This window comes from Cynocephalus volans, chromosome 16 (genome assembly GCF_027409185.1).
Source record: "Cynocephalus volans isolate mCynVol1 chromosome 16, mCynVol1.pri, whole genome shotgun sequence".
In the NCBI taxonomy this organism is placed as follows: Eukaryota; Metazoa; Chordata; class Mammalia; order Dermoptera; family Cynocephalidae; genus Cynocephalus; species Cynocephalus volans.
The window spans coordinates 23,177,123-23,189,987 of record NC_084475.1 but is presented as its reverse complement, the minus strand read 5'-3'; the positions used below and the strand labels follow the sequence as shown (position 1 = coordinate 23,189,987).

Genomic DNA, 12,865 nt, shown 5'->3' with positions numbered 1-12,865 from the left:
GCTGTGTAGGGGCTGCCAGCCATTATTTGCATTTGAAAAGACTTATCACTTTGGAGATTCTAAGGATTTTAGGAGTTGTTTATCAAGAGACCAGGATGAAGATCAAATACATATTTTCACAATATTACACAGTGAAAATTTCTGGCAGCGGGAAATATACAGGAAGCAAGACACGAGCAGCCACACCCAATTCTGAATACCACGTGCTATAGAGGTGCCAGAAACCATCTGCAGACTCCTTATCTGTGAAACCTTATCCTGAGCCACAGTGCATTCTGATAGCTACAATGCGCCTTTCTACTGAGTTGTTTAAAATAAGACTATTCCTAATTACACCAACCCCTGGAGAATAAATTCTCAGATTGTTTTATTCAGCTATAAATAAGGTTGCATATTTACTCATCTGACCTAAGCATTTCAACTTGTACAACATGATCTGCTTTGCAAATAATAATGCAATTTAAGGAAGGGAAAAAAAAATCACATCTGAAGTGATGCTTAAACAGAAGTTTGGATTTTTTGGAATAGTTAATTATTAGAATTATTTGAATTTAATCTTAGTTTTGGACAGTAAAGGATTAGTCATAGAAGTGATGCTTATAAACTTGGTCATTAATTATGACTTGCTCATTAGTTTAGAACAGTTGGAACAAATCCTCAGTGGGGTTAATTTATGTGTGCGGGTGCCACAGGGCTAGTCCTAGCAGATCACATTTACTGAGCCCTCATAGGCTGCCACCAGCAACCTCCTCTATTGAGGTACCTCAGGGAGCCCTCACGGTGCCCGTCACCAGCCAGCGTCCCCTGCGGAGGCACCTCACGGAGCCCTCACGGTGCCCGTCACCAGCCAGCGTCCCCTGCGGAGGCACCTCACGGAGCCCTCTCAGCCACCAGGGAGGTGCTGTAGCAGCAGCCCTGTTCCACTGAGAACTGCAGACCTGGGGCCACTCAGCAATCCGTGCTGCCATTACGGCAACCGCCCCAGGCTGGGCTAGGCACCACTCTGCTGGCCTAAGCAAGAGGCAGTAGACGCGTTCGGGGTGTCGCGTCTGTGCTGAACTCCCCAGATGGAGGCCCGCGTTCCCTCGGACACATCTGGCCACCGGGCCCTCGCGGAGGGGCTCCCACCGCGCTCGGCGCCCCTTCCTTTTCGGGGAAAGCGGGCGCCCTCACTCCCCCTGCGTCACAAGGGCGCCCCAGGCTTCTCCCTGTCCTCGAAGTCAGGTCAAAGGCAGGGCGGACGAAGTGTCACGTGTCCGTAAACGCGCCGCCGTCTCTTTAAGGCCACGCACAATGACCTCACAGGTTATCTGGTTTGGGTTTGAGGTCGTGACCTCCCGGCACAGCGTGGCGCCTGTCTCGCAAATCCCGCCTTCCCCGCAACCAAATATTTTTATGATCTTTGCTTTTACCAAGGACCAAAGAGCTTGCGATTAACTCCCTCGGGACAAGGCAAGAGGACTTCCGCGGGCCTAGGAGAGAACCGACCCTGGACAGAGCAGTCGCCCAGGGCCAAGGGCAACGGGCGCCACCCGCCGCCGCCGCCGCGGCGCAGGCCCCGGCCCCGCCCGCCGCGCTGCCGAGAAGCCCCGCCCACCGCGCAGGCTCCCGCCCCGCCCGCCGCGCTGCCGAGAAGCCCCGCCCCCTCCCCGCCAGGCCTTCCGCCCGCCCCGGCGGGATCGACGTCTGTTTGCGCCAATCGGAGGCGGCCGGGCCTCAGCCTCGCCTCCCGGAGCCGCCCGCGCACGCGCCACAGGCTGAGGCGGCGGGTCGCGCGGGGCCGAACTCGGGCAGCGGGCGGGGCGACGGAGGATCGCGTGCGAGCATGCAGGCCCGGGAGCCCCCTGCCGCGCCCGGCCCGCCGGCCCTCGTGGTAGGTACGCGGCGCAGGGGCCCGGGGTTGGCCTCGTACCGCTTCGTCGCCCTCTCCGGGGTCTCCGTTTCCCTACACTTGCCCTGGTCTTGCCTGTGAGGGTCCCCGCCCAAAGCCACGTGGAAGCGCCGGCACGGGAGCGACGTTTTCAGTGGCAAGGTTTTACGTTTACCAGAGTTGCTGCTGGTGCGCTCCTGGCGTGGGCATCTGGACCTCTGAGGTTGCTTTGCCTCCGTGTCCGAGCACAGTTGGTGTCCCCTCACGCGTGTGGACGGGCCGGGTGTGCGCCGGGGCAGCGCCCTTACCTGGTCGCAAGGTGGACGGACGGTCCCCCTGCCCTGCCCACCTGCCCGGACACACCTGCGCTGCCCTGCCCACCTTCGCTGCCCTGCCCACCTGCTCTGCCCACCTGCGCTGACCTGCCCGCCTGCCCGGCCTGGAGTGGAGGGCGTGGGGCTCACACGGGGCTGTTTGTTTCTCTTTTTATGTCAGTCTTACTAAAATTGGAGACAAAGATTAGTCAAGGTCCGTCTTTGACAGAAATTCACTTTGTGTAATTCCTTCTTTTCCTTTATAAAGTAAATCCAAAGTAAAGTATGTATGTAAATAAGCTAGAGAACTAGTGTTAGTGATACAAACATAAATCCAGGAAGGGACATCACTGTTGGATCAGATCCTCAAAGTGAGTTTTCATTTGTAGAGACCTTGACTGAATTGTATTTTCAACACTCATATCTGTGAGCTTTTCATAACCAACCATATTCGGATTTAGTACTTTTAAAATCATATCTATAATATATGTAGATATGCAGTACACAATGTACATATGTGAAGGTACTTCAAAAAGTTCGTGCGAAAATAGAACTAAAAGGTATTATGAATCGTTCCACGAACTTTTGGAGGGTTCGCGTACAGGTACGTATGTGTACACACACACTCTCCTGGCCAGCCTGGTTTTATTTGTCTCTTGTTTAGGACTTCATCCACTTTTCTTCATTAAGGTATAAACTCCCGGGTAAGGACAGACAGTAATATCTATGAGTATTCTGTATTGCTTAACATGATAATGTACAGAATTAAGACTTAATTCCTGTAACCAGTTGTTTTGTTGGTAGTCAAGTTTCACTGGTTTTACTGCATACCACTTTTTGGTTTTATTTGTTGGGCTCCACGAGAAAAGAACAGTGCTAGCGCCAAATCAGCCCCGAACTGTGTCGAACAAAGGAGAAATGGACTCTACCTGTCCCATCTGCCCACCTTGATTCTTTGAAGACGCCACCCACATATCCTGTTAAAGCATTGTGCAGGGAATACTTAAAGGGTTACTTTGTTGAGGTATCTCTAACGTCATGGTTTGCTGAAATGCTTATCCCACCCAGAAAAGGACCAGTTATTTTCATGAGAGGTTTGGAAGTTACACAGATGCTTGTTTCAAACCAAAATGATAATGTTTATGACTAGTGATTGGAAAAAATGAATTTACCTTTGAATTGGGAAAATTTTTGATGCCTTTTCAGATTTTTTTCCACATTTTCAAAAGCATAGGAAAGACCAATTCAGGGAAGTCTGAGACAATAAATCTGTGGAACAGAAGAATGTTAAGAGCTTGGAGAGAAGGAATAGGCACTTTTTGTTTGTCAGGGCACACTCTTGCTCTGGAACCCTTATACTAGGTTATTCTGTAAATCAGGCCTTGCCCTTTAGAAATGGGCATTGTGTGGACGGTAAAGGGGAAATGTGGTGGAAAGGGAATTTAGTTTTCACACTTCTATTTGTTAATCCATTTCTTTTGAATCCTAGTCTGTTATCCTCCCAGTCCACAATGCTGAGCCGTGGTTGGATGAGTGTCTGAGGTCTGTTTTGCAACAGGACTTTGAAGGCACCATGGAGCTCTCTGTTTTTAATGATGCCAGTGAGGTATTTATGAACTTCATGCTGGGTGATTTAGCTCTAGTATAAGTCATATTTGACTGTTCTGAGGGAAGTCGCCTGACCTGCCAATGTCATGCTTTCAGGATGAGTCTGGGACTATCATCGAAAAATGGAAAGGGAAGCTAGAAGATTCTGGTATCCGCGTGATCATTGGAGGGCACGATTCTCCTCCTCGAGGAGGTAAGTAAACAGGTTTAGTTTATTAAACTGTAATTCATAGTTTCTTATCAGCTTACATACCTAAATGGTTTCATGTTGTTAAAATACTGATGAAAAGTATCCTGGTGATAACTAGGTCTGCCATATATTAAGAACCTTGTAGACTTTAATTTCTTATTCTTTGGTAAGGATTTCTTGCTAGGGTCCAAATGTTTGTGTCCCCTCCCAAATTCCTATGTTGAAGCCTAGTCCCCAGTGTGATGGTATTAGAAGGTGGGGCCTATGGGAGGTGATTAGGTCGTGAGGGTGGAGCCCTCACAAATGGGATTAGTGCCCTCATAAAAGAGGCCCCAGAGAGATCTTTGCCCCTTCTGCTATGTGAGGACATAAGGAGAACGGACCTCTGTGAATCGGGAAGTGGACCTTCAGCAGACACTCAATCTGTCACTACCTTGATCTTGGGCCTCCCAGCCTCCAGAGTGCGGGAAATAAATTTCTGTTGTTTATAAGCCACTCAGTTTATGGTATTCTGTTATGCCACACAGATTACTCCAGCCCTATGCAACTACCAGTCTACTTTCTGTCTCTATAGATTTACCTATTCTGAACATTTCGTATAAATGGAATCTTATAATATGTGCACTTTTGTAACTAGCTTCTTTCATTTAGGATAGTGTTATTAATGTTTACCTATGTTGTAGCATGTATCAGTACTTTATTCCTTTTTATGGGAGAATAATATTCAAATATATGGATATACCATATTTTGTTTATCCATTCATCAGTTGATGGACATTTGGATTGTTCCACATTTTGGCCGTTGTGGATGGTGCTGGTATGAACATTAGTGTACAAGTGTTATTTGAACACTGGTTTTCAAATCCTTTGCATACATACCTTGGAGTAGAATTGCTGGATGATATTGTAATTCTATGTTTAACATATTGAGGAACTGCCAAACTGTTCTCCACAGCAGCTGCACCATTTTACATTCCCACCAGCAGTGGACAAGGTTTCCAATTTCTCTGCATTCTCATCAAAACTTGTTATTATTATTATTTTTTTATAGCCATCCTAGTGTGTGTGAAGTGGTACCTCATTATGGTTTTGATTTGTAGTTCCCTATTAACTAATGATGCTGAGCATCTTTTCATGTGCTTTTTGGCCATTTGTATATCTTCTTTGGAGAAATATCTATTCAGGTCTTTTGGCCATTTTAAAGTTAGGTTGTTTGCCTTTTTTTGTTGAGTTGAAAGAACTCTGTGTATATTCTGGCTAGTAGAGCTTTATTAGATATGTAATTTACAAATATTTTCTCCTATTCTTTGGGTTATCTTTTTATTCTCTTTAGAGTGTCCATTGATACACAAAAGTTTGTACTTTTGATGAAGTCCAGATTATTTTTTCTTTTGTGGCATGTGCTTTTGGGATCATATCTAAGAAACCATTGCCAAATCAAAGTCATGAAGATTTATCCCTATGTTTTCTTTGAAGATTTTTATACTTTTAGCTCTTATATTTAGGTCTTTGATCCATTTTAAGTTAATTTTTATATATGGTGGGAGGTGAGAGCACAACTTCATTGTTTTGTATGTAGATATTCAGTTGTTCCAACACTGTTTCTTCAAGTGACTATTCTTTCTCCATTGAATTGTCTTGGTGCTAATAAAAAATCAATTAGCTGTAAACATGTGGGTTCATTCCTGTAGTCTCAATTCTATTCCATTGGTCTGCATCTATCATTATGTCATTACCACACTGTCTTGGTTACTGTAGTTTTGTGATAAGTTTTTATGAATTTTTTTCTTAATTTTCTTTTCGGATTATTCATTTCTAGTGGATAAACAACTGATTTTTCTTCGTGTTGATCTTGCATCATATAACCTTGCTTAACTTGCTTATTAGCTATAATAGTTTTTTTGTGTGTGGGTATTTTTACATATATATTTATAAGGGATATTGGTATGTAGTTTTTATTTCTGTTATATCTTTATGTGGCTTTGGTATCAGTAATGCTGGCCTCATAGAATAAGTAAGGAAATGTTACCTCCTCTGATTTTTTGAAGAGTTTGGGAAAGATTATTGATTCTCTGTGTTTGGTAGAATTCACCAGTAAAGCCATCTGATCCTGGGCTTTTCTTTGTTGGTAGCTTTTTGATTACTGAGTCAATTTCTTTATTTGTTATAAGTCTGTTCAGATTTTTTATTTTTTCTTGAATCAATTTTGGTAATTTGTGTGTTTCTAGGAATTTGTCCATTTCATCCAGGTTATCTAATTTGTTGGCATACAGTTGTTCATAATATTATTTTATAATCCCTTTAGTTTCTCTTAAGGTTGGTAGTGATGTACCAGTTTTCATTTCTGATTTCAGTAATTTGACTCTTCTCTCCTTTTTTCTTAGTCTAGCTGGGTTTGTCAGTTTTGTTTTCTCTCTTCAAAGAACCAACTTTTCTTTTCATTGATTCTCTCTATTTTTTAATTCTCTATTTTATTTATCTCCCCTGATCTTTATTATTTTTTCTCTCTGTTAGCTGTGTCTTTAATTTACTCTTCTTTGTCTAGCTTCATAAGGTATAAAGTTAGGTTATTGATTTGAGATCTTTTTTATGTAGGCATTTACAGTATAAATTTCTCTCTGAGCACTGCTTTTGCTACATTCTATAAGTTTTGGTATGTTGTGTTTTTGTTTTCATTTGCTTCTAAGTATATTCTAATTTTCCTTGTGATTTCTTAGTTGACCTATTGGTTAAGAGTGTGTCGTTTGGTTTTTACTTATTTGTGAATTTCCAATTTTCCTTCTGTTATTGATTTCTAGTTTGATTCCATTGTGGTCAGAGAAGATACTTAATATGATTTCAATCTTTAAAAAAATTTTGAGATATGTTTTGTGGCCTGACATGTGGTATATCCTGGGGAATGTTCCATGTGTACTGAGAGGAATGTATACACTACTGTTGTTGAGTGGAGTGTTCTTTATATTTCTGTTAAGGATAGTTGGGTTATAATGTTGTTAAATGTTTTTCTATTTCCTTACTGATCTTCTATCTAAATGTTCAATTATTGAAAATGGGATGTTGAAGTCTCCAACTATTTTAGTAGAATTGTCCACAAGGTTACTTCAAAAAGTTCATGGAAAAATAGAATTAAAAGATAATATGAATCTATCCTTGAGCTCTGTATTAGTGCATTTCTGTTGCTTATAACAAAATGCACAAAACTGGGTGATTTATAAAGAAAACCAAATTTATTTGCTTACAGTTTCTGAGGCTGGAAGTCCAAAGTCCATCTGGTAGTGGTGACAGTGACCCAGGGGTCTCACATTGCAAGATGGTGGAAGCAGAGAGAACAGACTCTCCTGTTCTTTTAAAGCCCTCCAAACCAGGCCTCTGACCACCATTTTTAATCCATTTGGCAGGGTCCTACAATCTAATCACCCCTTCAAGGCTCCACCTTTCAATTACCATAATAGAACTTCCCACCCTCTTAACAGTCACAGTGGCGGCAAAGTTTCTAATACATAAAATTGGCGGGACACAATTCAAGCTTCAGTGAGTTTTGGGGGGTTGTAATTCAATCCACTGTAAGCTCTTTGAACACTCCTTGTATTTTTCCCTTCAATTCTGTTAATCTTTGCTTCACTTATTTTGTGGCTCTCTTATTAGATGTGTATGGTTTTATAGTATTATATTTTCTTGATCAGTTCACCCTTTTACCAATATGTAATGTTCTTCTTTGCCTCTTATAATAATTTTTGACTTAAAGTCTATTTTATCTGATACTAGCATAACTCCCTCAGCACTCTTTTGATTACTAGTTGCATGGAATATCTTTTTCCATTCTTTCACTTTTAATCTATTTGTGCCTTTGGACCTAAAGTGAATCTCTTGTAGGATCATTTTTTTTTTAATCCATTCTGCTAATCTTTACCTTTTAATTGGAGAATTTAATTCATTTACATTTAAAGCTATGACTGACAAGGAAGGAATTTTGCCATTCTGCTATTTGCTTTCTGTGTCATATCTTTTTTGTTCCTTAATCCTGTATTACTGCCTTCTTTTGTGTTTAAATGCTTATTTCTTGTGTGCTGTTTTGATTTCTTCTCATTTTTTCTGTATATTTGTAAGTTATTTTCTTAGTGGTAACTGTGGGGTTATAATAAACATCTTAAATTTCTGACAGTCTAGTTTGAACTAATACCAACTTAGCTTCAACAGTGTATAAAAGCTCTGCTCCTATACAGCTTTGAACCCCCACTTTATGTTGTTGTAGCAAATTACATCTTTATTGTGTGCCCATTAACATAAATCTATAAATTGTGCCCATTAACACAGATTTATAATTGTTGTTTTATTTATTTGTCTTTTAAGTCCTATAGGAAAAAATATAAACCAAGAATAAAATAATACTATCTTTTATGTTTATCTATGTATTAGACTTTATCAGTGTTCTTGATTTCTTCTTTGGCTTTGAGTTCCTATCTAGTGTTCTTTCATTTCAGCCACGAGGACTCCCTTTACCATTTCTTGTAGGACAGGTGTATTAGTCCATTTTCTGTTGCTTATAACAGAATACCTGAGACTGGGTAATTTATAAAGAACAGAGGTTTATTTGGCTTATGATTCTGGGACAGCTGCCTCTGGCATGGGCTTCAGGCTGCTTCTCCTCATGGCAGAAAGTGGCAGGCAGCTGGCAGGTACAAGCAGATCACATGGTGAGAGGAAGTGAGGGAGAGAGAGAGAGAAAACAATAGAGAGTGGGGAGGTGCCAGGGTCTTTTAAACAAGCTCTCTCATGGGAACTAATAGATCGAGAACTCACTCATTAATCCCACCTCCCATAGGGAGAACATTAATCCATTCATGAGGGATCTGCCCCCATGACTCAGTCAGTTTCTAATACTGCCACATTGGGGATCAAATTTCCACGTGAGTTTTGGAGGGGACAACACATCCAAACTCCATCAAGGACAAACATTCAAACCATAGCAGCAGATCTGTTAGTGATGAACTTCTTTGGCTTTTGCTTATCTGGGAATGTCTTAATTTCTCCTTCATTTTTGGAGGATAGTTTTGCTGGATGTAGAATTTCTGTATGTTATAATCATAATAATATATTACTTACATATTGTCTTAAACAATTGCTTTTTAAATCAGCAGAAGAAAGGAGAAGAAATAATGCATTGACGTTTTCTTTTATAATTACATAATTACCTTTACTGGTGCTATTTGTTTTTTGTGTGTAGATTTGAAATTCTGTCCAGAGTCACTTTAGTATTTGTTTTAAGGTGGATCTGCTGTCAACACATTCTCTCAGTTTTTGTTTACCTGAGAATATCTTAATTTCTCCTTTGTTTTTGAAAGATGGCTTTGCTGGATATAGGATGATTCTTGGTTGACAGTGTTTTTCTTTGAGCACTATGAGTGTGTTATCCCACTGCCTCAGATCTTCGTTGTTTCTGATGACAAGTCAGCTGTTAATCTTACTGAGATTCCCTTGTAAGTGACAAGCCATTTTTCTCTTCCCAAAAGATTCTCAGGTGCATCCAGAGTCGAGAACCATTGCTTTCGAATATTCTCAGGAATGGTGTAGTTTTACACCACTTTCTCATGGACTTGGTTGTGAGGGATCTTGTAGCTCCAACGTATTTCGAGGGCAGGCAAGCTAGAGGCTTGGGTTCCCTCTGGAATATCCCCAGATGAGAGCCTGAGGGTGTTAGGTCTGCTGCTAGATCCTATTCAGATCCAACCTATGACCTGCGAAAAACACAGGCTGTCAGCAGCTCCTGCGATACTTTCAGGGTAGAATCGGGTGGATGGAAGGGTCAGTAGGGGTTGGTGGTAGGTGTGGCGCATTTGGGGTTACTCTCAGGGGAGAGGAAGGAGTGGGAAAGACACACCCTGTTCTTCCTAGACACCAGGTGTTATCCTCAAATCTGCCTCTTTTCTTTCTTCCCCTTCTTTCTGTTCTTTTCTGCCAATGGGGGGTGGTTGGTAGCAGCAGCTTGGCTCATGAAGTTCTTGTCTCAGTCCTTGGGGGCAGGTGCTGTCAGCATCCTCCGAAGGAGAGTTGATTTACTCAGAGTTAACACACCTGCCTGTCACACAGCTGGGGCCTGAACCCAGAATGTCTTTCTCAAGGCTTCTGGGGCCACCCTCAATTGGTATACCATTTCTGAACATCGGCTCTCAGTAGAAACAGTTTCACTGGTTCGTGAAGGTAGTTAAGATGCATATCCTCCCAGCCTGAGAGTGTCCCAGGGGTGGGGTGGGGATGTCTTTGCCTTCTGCAGCTTCCTGCCACTGTTTAATTCATTCTTTTGTTTGTTTTGGGGGCCAACTAGAGGTGGATGTTGGTGAGGTTAGTCACAGCACAGCTGGGCTTCAAAGAATGAAACAGAACCGTGTCTCTCATGGTGCGCTCCCCTACCCTGTCCACATCACATTCCTTACAAGTAGTATCTAATGAACTCTGTTTAAGAAAGCAGGAATGAAAAATGCTTAAGAAAATTTTTAAAATATAAAATAATTTTTAAAAGTTGGTCCTTTAAAGAAGAAAGCATCTTTTGTTTTAAATGTTCATATTGAAGAACTCATTCTTTAACATTGCCATGGTAACCTTACATGGCAGGTGGGCATGAGCGGCACGTGTTCCTGTGTCCTCCTGCAGCATGTTGGCTCAGATGGCAGGAGTGATAATGGCGTCTCTGCTGCAGGCTGTTCTGGACAGTGAGGGCCAAGGCTGGGCTGCCACCTCTCTGTGCCTTATTTTCTTATTTGTGAACAGGCCATAATAGTGGGTATCCATCTCAGGGTGTTGTGAGGGTATGAAATGAGCTGATTTCTACAGAGTTTGGGGAATAAGCCATGTGCAGTGACATGTGAGAGGGTCAGCAGCTGCCCTGATACTGTCACCATCGTCATCTCATGTATCTGGAAGATGTTGATATTTTCCCCCAAATTATTTCTCATTTTTTATTAACTTCAGTTATTGTAGAACATCTGTTTCAGCTTGCCTCTGAAATATGTGTATACAAATTGGTTTTTGAAACTGGTATAAACGTCCTTTAATATTCTTAATTAAACGATGCTATGAATCTTCCGTTGTAGGAGAGTAAATCCAAGACTCCATGTCTAATCTCCATTTTAGAGACAAGTTCTGTCTCTCAGAAAATAGTTTTTATAGATGAGCTATAACTTGAGCCACATCACATCTGTGTGTATTCTGCCATAACAGAAACAATTAGTTGTAAAACTGTGAAGGATGTGGGTGGAGGACTGCAGAACGAAGTCATCTGTCTGTCTGAAGTCTGGGTAAGGAGAATTCATGGGAATCCTGCATTACACATTAATAAAATGCAGTCAATTTCATTATATCTGAAAGGACATATTTTCCTATAATAATATTTTCTTAAACAGGAAAAGTTACATTTACTCTTAGATAACATAGATCCAAAATGTCTATTTTCAGGAGTGCTGGATTATTTTAAATGGATCAAGATTCATTTATTATGATTTCATATCATAATAGGGCAAAACATTTCTTAATAATGTGGTCACTTGCTAAAATCAAAATAAAACACAGTCCCACCCTCTTTTCTCCAAGAGTAAGGAATGTTAATATCTTGCCGAGGCGTGAGTTTTTCCTGCTGTGCCCGTGGCAACCAGCTCCCCTCACAAAGGGATGGGCCTCCCCAAACATGAGCCCTGGCACAAAATCTGACTTTCTGCAAGGCAGTAATATTAAAGCAAATTCCTTGTCTTTGCCAAACACAAGATTCATTGTGAGAAACTTCCAGCTTCCTTAGTGACATACGTCTTCCTTCATTATCCAAATGTGTGGATTCGATTTCTCTCCTTCTAAAACCTGATTCTAATAAGCAATGTTTTGAACAGAACTCCTGCTAATTTCAATGTGATTGTGGAATGTCTTCCTGTTTTTCATTTTCCACAAGCAGCTCTTTGGTCGTGGTTCTCATGAGGAATTTCTCTGTGCTTTGCTTTGCAGTGATGATGGAGATTTAGCTACAGCTGTTTCAGTGATAGCCACTAATCCGCCCATCCCTGGGGTGGGAAGTCAGGCACTCTGCCCCCCCTGGGTGCAAGGCCTCCTTTCCTCTTGTTTATACCTGTCTTTGAAATCTGGCATTCTTCTGCTAACTGGTTTGGACTGGCTAAACTCTAGGGATTAATGCTGGAAATTAAACTGCCACCTTGTATGAAGCCCCCTGCAGAATGGTACAGCAATGGGTTTGATCTTTCTAGAATGTGAGGGTCTGAGGCTGTTCAAAGCATCTGCTTTCTTGGTTGCAGCATTGTCCCCAGTGGTTGTGAGTTTGCTGAGTGCCACCCAGGAACAGGACAGACCATGGAGTGGTGGAAACCCTTCTCTCCCCTCCTTGTAGCAGAAAACCAGGGAGTGCCTTGTGTGTGGCTGAAACACACACACTTAGCTGGTGTCCCCTTGGGACTGACAGTTTTCTTCAGCTTGTCTTTCTTTGAATACCAGCGAGATTGATTGTTTTATCTCTGCACACATCTGTTTTGCTTTGTGTGACTTTTCTTGGTGGCAGCAAATCTGTAACCTTCTGGTTAATACGATTCAGGTGTTGGCAGCCTCTTTTCTAGGGAAAGTGGGTATCTTGCCCTTCAAAGCCCCTTCAGCACCCTTGTTTTGGGCTAAGTGCCTCTCTAGTCTGCCCTGCCCTCAGCATACCCGCCGAGCTTACTGAGTATTCACTTGTGCATGTTACTCCTCATTCGGAGAACTTCCACGGCTACCCCTGCTACCAGGATTAGGTGGAGCCTCCCTTTCTCGGCAGTCCATTCCCACTGCGGTGGCTGGTGCTAACTTCCCGAATTCATGACTGTGCCCTGAGAACTGGGTGCCCCGGGCTGTGTCCGT

General features: G+C 42.3%; 1 protein-coding gene across 8 annotated transcripts in view; it reads left to right on the top strand.

The window, feature by feature from the left end:
• The first annotated feature begins 1,767 nt into the window (after positions 1-1,767).
• Positions 1,768-12,865, top strand: part of B3GNTL1 (UDP-GlcNAc:betaGal beta-1,3-N-acetylglucosaminyltransferase like 1) — a 143,673-nt gene continuing 132,575 nt past the window's right edge. For 6 of the 8 annotated variants that reach the window (XM_063080812.1, XM_063080811.1, XM_063080810.1 and 3 more), the window contains exons 1-3: positions 1,768-1,873; positions 3,674-3,790; positions 3,889-3,985. In XM_063080812.1, the coding sequence (XP_062936882.1) occupies positions 1,826-1,873; positions 3,674-3,790; positions 3,889-3,985 (262 nt within the window). In that variant the 5' untranslated portion in view covers positions 1,768-1,825. Of the gene's footprint in view, positions 1,878-3,673; positions 3,791-3,888; positions 3,986-12,865 lie in introns of all 8 variants that reach the window. The other 2 variants (XM_063080814.1, XM_063080813.1) reach the window with 2 other exon arrangements.